Here is a 6,886-nt window from a genome sequence, read left to right as displayed (position 1 = left end):
GTCGTGGCGCACGGCTCGGTGATTGAGTATCGAGTTCCGATCGAGGAGGCAGCGCACAGCTCCAACTTAAGCCACTTCAATATACCCGCAATAACGACTCTAGATTAAGAATAATCCCATGTGTAAAGGACGCCTGATACATTTTTTACCGGAGGATATCAGCTTTATCCCGCGTACGTGCCGCAATCAGCCGCGTCAACGCCGTCGGGCTCGCAACACCCCCGCCGGTGTGCGTGTGCGCGCGCGCGTGTCGCTCGAAAAAAATTCCTCCGTAGCGTGCTCTCGGGGGAGCCTGTAATCCTTCTCGTTTGGTCGCACAGTTTGCAGCGCGAAGGTCGGTTTCGTCGCTCTAATCTCTCCGCAGGAACGAGGGAGGAATCGACGAGTCCCGCCGTAGTCGCGCGCAGGATGTCTGCTCTCGCAGTTTCGCGAGCCGCGGCTGCGATGCGCGCGATTCGGCGCTTACGAGCGATGATTATATAAATAAGAAGTCAGGGTGAGGCGACATCGACCTTACATAGAACTACGACCGTACCGATTAGGAGGACACCTCTCCGCGGACGCACGGGAACGTTCTGCGCCGAGATCTGAAGGTACTACTACTCTAAAGCTCCACGCTTGAAAACTACGAGAATCTATACATAACTGAGTGTTTTACTATTGAATTAAAATATTACGACGATACCTATTAATGTAAATGGTTTTTCATTATTATATTATAGATGTTACTTAATAATATATTTACAAATAATTAAGACGACTCGTCGTGTGTGCTTTTATTCCGCTCCGTTGTCCTCTCCTCGTTCCGACTCTCCCTTTCTCTCTCTCTCTCTCTCTCTCTCTCTCTGTCTCTCTCAACCAACTCGTCGAGTTAAGTGAGATTGATATTTTAATTAAAACCAACTGTGTCACATTACTGAATATTGAATGAATTAATTATCGTCTACAATCACGCAATGAAGCACACTCGTGGAGCGTTTCGTCATTTGCTGACACGAAGTCTTGATAAAATATTCTTCAAAGTATTAATGAGTTCGTTAAGCACTCTTACGCCGCGATTATCTCTTGCGCCGATCATTACGTCGATTACGAACTGGTTATCAAAGGGTTGGTGAAGAGAAAAAGCGACTCTCCGACAATAAATATGTTTTATTACACATATATCTCGTACGAGGGTTACACGATATTAATACATGTTCATTTAACTGCCAGCAATCAAACAGGTATTTTTTATTTTTCTTCCTTATCATCATCACAACATTACCATCAGCGTCCTATCGTATCCTAAGTATTATTGCCCATCTCATCGAATCATCGCGATTCGTCACACTTTGCGAAACATCATTATCAGAGCAATCCTGAAAACACACTCGAGTAAACCCCAAAAGAAACCATAAAACCGCTAATTTCTCGGCGCATTCTCATGGAATTTTTCTCTTCGATTCTCTTTCTGTTTCCCCCCTTCTCCGATATCCTGTGTTTTGGCTTTTTCTCATTTTCTCTCTCTCTCTCTCTCTCTCTCTCTCTCTCTCTCTCAGCGAAAAATTGACAGACCGTATGAGTTATAAGAGGGTACGCATTTGTCGCGCGTGCTTTGTCTTTGTACCTGCGCACACTCGCGAGATCCATCGAGACGAGCAACGAGAAAACGTCGGGACGAGTGCGCTTTAAACGCTCGTCAATGATACAATCGACGCGGTCGCTAAAACAACTAAAAAGATCGCCGCCTAGTCGAATACTTTCGCCGAGTCCAACTCGGTGTCAGTGCAAGAGGTACATCATCGATAACACTCGTCATCGTCGTCATCCTTTTCTTTCTTCTACTTCTTCTTCTCCTCCTATTCATCCTCCTCCTTCTCTTCCTTTTTCCTTCTTTTGCCGTCCACGTACAAACGACGACTGTTTCAAATCACGTGTGTACGCTTGCGCAGCGAGTGTTATCGTTAATGTTAATTAGTTAATCGGTACATCATCTCTCTCTTCTTACCGATTACCGTTATTATTACTATATCAATATTACTTACATCGTTATCATTAATATTATCATTATCATTATAACCTCGTTGCTTACGCCCTAAAGAATTTCGTTTAACTTAACTCCCCTCCATTCTTCCACGGCTTAATAATATGTAATCGCGTATTCCTCGGATTCTTGTATACATTAAGCTTGGTGGCCAGCACCAAAACACTCACTAGATCACTGCCTACGACACAGATAGAGATTTTGCTTTCTCCGTAGTTTTCTTTTTTTTTCTTTTTCTTGAATTTTCTATTTTCTCTTCTTCTCTCTTTCTCCTTCACGTGTGATTAGATTAATTTCTTTAATGTAATTAAGAAACGTACGATTATGTGAGCCCAAGTCACCGCTACCGTCACCACCACCGCCGTCGCCGTCGCCGCGTCGAATCTCGCACGTCGAGAATCGCATCTTCCCTATCCTGACACGCAGAATATCGCGCTCGATAGCAAGCTCGCGACTCGGAGGTAACGTAACGTTGCTCTTCTCGTGTCTTAGGTTGATCCGCGGTACACAATCTCTCGCCGAAAGATGCGCAATTCAACTGCCCAATCGGTGATACGTTACATATATCGGTGCGTATCACCGATGCGACGACGTGCAGCTCGACGCGAGGAACAGAAAACAATAATATGGAAGGAACCAGTCCACGCGTTTCGGTGGAATCGGACGTTGGCTCGATTTTGTACGTCGATGTACATGTACATCGAAGAAAAGCGCGGCGACGACGGCCGTTGGACGCTCGAGCGGCGATTTCGCACGGATTTTCAGTCCTGCTTGCAATCGGAGCGATCGCGCTGCGAGCGTCGAACGGATCAGCGAGTGGTTCGAGCGGTTTCGCGGGCATGTCCGCGATGAGGACTCTTTCCTCCTCCTCCTCCTCGTCCCGCTCCACGCGAAAGATTCCAGGACGTTTTCTAACGCCGCTAGAACACTCGTCGCCAGAAGACGTATTGGTGAACGGCACGCTCGTCGACTTAACGACAATCACTTATATTACTCTTTGGTTAAACAACTATCGACAGGATTCCTTGCCCCGCGTTGTTGTTGCAGTACGTATTGCGTCCGCCTTGTCTGTCGTGTGTATTTTTGCGTATGTGTGTGTGTTTGTGTACATGTGTGCGTATGAGTGAGTCGTGTGTGTTTGTTTGCTGTGTGTCGCGAGAAAACAACGTCTCGTGCTGCGATAATTAATTTTAACGCAAACTTGAGAGGCCAGCTCTCGGTGTAGTCGCGCATTAAAATTAATCGTCTTCTCGTCTCTCAATATCTCCTGTGCTATTTGTGCTCATCGAACCTTCCTCCTGCTCCTCCTCGTCTCCCTTGTTACGCCTTAAATCATAGGTGGTGGATAATACTCTACGTGTTGCACTAGCGTTTCCTTTATAGACACGCGGCTACTTCTTGATTCTCATTTTCAGTTTACGAACTTCCCTACGTCTACTAAGCGAGCATGACGAAATCTTACGATTAAAGACAGGTATCCTTCTCTCTCTCTCTCTCTCTCTTTCCCTACCGGTAATTAGGTGACTAACCGAACTATCGCATAACCGCCGAAGAACCAAAAGGATGAACGCCTAACTGAGTCTCCTCTCCTTCCGTCTAATTTGTCTCCGTTTCGGCGCCTGTTTCTTCCCGACGTGTGTCGTGCGCTCCGAGTAACGCGCGGCGCCAAACAAGCCCGGCGTATTTGGTCGACATCGCGTGTACTGCATCCTGAATAGCGACTATCGACGGACGTTTCGATCGCTCGCGAAATGTTGGACCGCCAAAATGTAACGAGCTGTTAAATTTGCAATGTTTACATCGTGTTGTGACGCAAGAGTCGAAAACGAATCGGTGAGTTTACTCGTAATCTTCTAATATAAATAAGCTGTCTCGAATGACAGTTTTATGTGCGTGTGTGTGTGTGTGTATCGATGATTCGCGTATGCTGCTCGAAACGTCCAAGAAGAAGACGGAGACTGCTCCAAGTGGTTTCGTTAATATGTTTCCGCTAGAATCCATTATATCGTACATTGTTGATATGTTGTTGAGGATCCTGCATGTTCTAGAAAAGAGGTTTCCTCCAGTCTTCGACGGCGACCTCCGACCTTTTGCTCGAATCTCACGACCAAATTGTCGTCGTCATCATTCTCCCCCTCCTCCTCTTCCTTCTTTTTCTCCTCCTCTTCCTCCTCCTCTTCTACGTACGTATGTATGTGTGTGAGAGAGAAAAAAAGAGCGTCTCGCCGCCCACACTCGATATATCGCAGACAGCTTCGCTTTCTTTGCGCAGGTACTTTGTGAAGAGATTCGCCCCTCCCGGATTGATAGTATTCAATGAGATGCGACCGTCGAGAGAGTCCGCTTCTTTAGCATTACGGTACAACAAACGTATCGAAATCGTTCGCTCGACGACAACGACGACGACGACGACGACGAATCGAGACTTCGCTCTCACGTCCCGCTGCTGTCGGTCCAGCCGAAGCGCGGCGATCATGATGCGGCTCCTCCTCGCGTCCAAAGCTATCCAGAGCGTTCCTCGGGCGACAGCAAAGCGACTCTTGCCCGTCGTCCCCGTTGACGCGTCGCACCGACGACAATCTAGTCAGCATCGTCGGCACGCGATCTTCTCATCTTCGCCCGTCCAGACGGCTCCCACCGTATTCCCGGCGCGGCGTTCCTAGCCGAGGGCGATCAATAATAGGTCGATACAAAGAGACCGGCTAGGCGCGGCTAGGTGCGAATGTCACTGACGCACACGCCACCAGGTCTGCTGCACCTTCTCGTGGAGCTTCCTGCAAATACCGGCGAGCCTCCGTCACATCCCAGCCTCCGCGGCGTTCTCCTCCGTCTCACCGCCCCCGTCCTCACTAAAAAACTCGCCAACACCGCCGCCGCCACCTCCGCCGGGCCCGCTATCGCCACCCTCCACAGTCTCGCCGGTCTCGTCACCCTCCTCCAACGTCACTTGGAAGTGTATCCTGTCCGACTGCTGTTGCTGATTCTCATTCGTCGGTTGCTGTTGGTCGTCCGACGGTGGCGAGGGCGGTATCATGGATTGGTACCAATCGCGGTTCTCCTCCAGCGTGTCCAAGATATCCTGCGCGTCCGGGTGCACTAGGTCCGCCCAGGTCTCCCAGAGCGGATGCACGATGTAATCGATGAAGCCGACCTGCGACTTCTCGATGGTGGCGCTGTGCCGGTCGCACATAGGACTGATGTCCATGTTCTGCTCGCGCTCGCGATCGCCTTGCAGGAAGAACTCCTCCATCAGTAGGCTCACCCATCGTCGATAGAGCGGCAACGGCTTGGTCGGATTGGACAGGTCGGCGCAGTGCACCAGATTCTCCAGCACTTGAATACGATCGGTGTAATTATCGAGCAGCAGCACGCCGGACCCGGCGACCTTCTTCGTCTCCACCATGGTCTTGAGATCAGCCAACAACGACATGTGCTTGGACATGTCCGTCGAGAGAACCATGTCGATCACCATCTTCCGCAACGTCTGCCGCTGCTTCTTCGTCATGTTCACGAATATGTCGCAGCCCTCGTTTTGAAGGAGTTTAAACGCAACCGCCAAGTGATGGTTCTCCAGCACGGACTCGTCGTTATACATCAGCGCGAGCTCGGAACCTGGACAGAGAAAGAGACGATTCATTAGTCGCCTACGCAGTATCGCAGAATTATATTGTGCGAGATAAGCGCAAAGAGCGCATAAATTTTATCTATATTTATTTACGACGTATTTAAGATATTATCTGAATTTTGAGAGTTATTCTAGTGCGACGCTAAGAATTCTTTAGAGCTCTCGAGTAATGATGTCAAAAATGAGAAAATACGTGCTTATAAAATTTTTGCGAAATACGCTGAAATAAAAGGACATATCCATAAATGACTCTCTGGATCGACTGAGCACATTTATAAAATATTCCGGAAACTTTCCTTTTGCTCTAACAATCAATAAATAACCGTAAAATTAACGAGACACGCAAGCTTTCTTTTTAACCTGCCTTTCCTCATGATCTTGTCACGTTAATTTTACGGCTATTTATTGATTGTTAGAGTAAAAGGAAAGTTTTGGGAATATTTTACGAATATGCTCAATCGATCATAAATGTCATTTTATCGACATAATCTTTTATCTTGACGTATTTCACAAGAATTTTGAGTATACGTTTCCTCGCTCTTTTGACGTCATTAATCAAGATGGCCGCGATGAGGATACAAAAGCCTTAACCCCCATTTGCATCATCAGAAGTAATTCGAAAAATATACTATCTTTTTCCTTCTGATTTTTTACTGAATCCTTTTTTTCTTTACATCGACGTCAAAGATAATAAAACAGATGAAAAGCACATCTGTAATTCGCAGAATCTTTAGTAAGAAATCGTGATTATTCGCTTCCGTAATAACGGCCAAACGGAATGAACTATAATATACGCTTCTGACGTAAATGTATGAGCAACACGTTGAAATAATTGTTTACGAGATGAGCAAATTGACGGTACTCACTTGAATTAATGAGGAACTGATTCGTGAGTCCTGGATGGTCTACATCATGGATGGTGGCCGCAAACAGTGCAGCGGTGATCTCCAACGGCGTGAACACGGACTGCAACACGGCAGAAAGAAAAACATGATTAAATGGATAAACAATTACATAATTTCACGACGCGTTATCTCAAGTCGTTTAACTCTCGAACGTTTCGATGTTCCATTGTTCAATGTCGCGCGACCGGAACGTGCGCAATATCGGTATCGCGTTTATCAGAAGAAGCAATATTTACAAACTGCTCATTATCTTGCTCGGAGCTCGTGCGAACGAAGTGTACACTTGAACAGAGAGAGAGAGAGAGAGAGAGAGAGAGAGAGAGAGAGAGAGAG

The 6,886-nt window shown here is 47.1% G+C and overlaps 1 protein-coding gene across 16 annotated transcripts in view; it reads right to left on the bottom strand.

Moving 5' to 3' along the window:
* Window positions 1-1,129: 1,129 nt before the first annotated feature.
* The window catches only part of LOC116840694 (cAMP-specific 3',5'-cyclic phosphodiesterase), a 474,033-nt gene continuing 468,276 nt past the window's right edge, over window positions 1,130-6,886 (bottom strand). For all 16 annotated transcript variants that reach the window (XM_032807761.1, XM_032807763.1, XM_032807765.1 and 13 more), the window contains 2 exons: window positions 6,515-6,614; window positions 1,130-5,635 (listed from right to left, as the gene is read on the bottom strand). In XM_032807761.1, the coding sequence (XP_032663652.1) occupies window positions 4,821-5,635; window positions 6,515-6,614 (915 nt within the window). In that variant the 3' untranslated portion in view covers window positions 1,130-4,820. The remainder of the gene's footprint in view (window positions 5,636-6,514; window positions 6,615-6,886) is intronic.

The sequence above is a fragment of the Odontomachus brunneus genome, unplaced genomic scaffold, assembly GCF_010583005.1.
Source record: "Odontomachus brunneus isolate Ranch 3 - 2012 unplaced genomic scaffold, Obru_v1 Obru_scaffold_011, whole genome shotgun sequence".
Classification (NCBI taxonomy): Eukaryota; Metazoa; Arthropoda; class Insecta; order Hymenoptera; family Formicidae; genus Odontomachus; species Odontomachus brunneus.
Note: the sequence above shows the minus strand (reverse complement) of the source record. Positions and strands in the feature narration are given on the sequence as shown.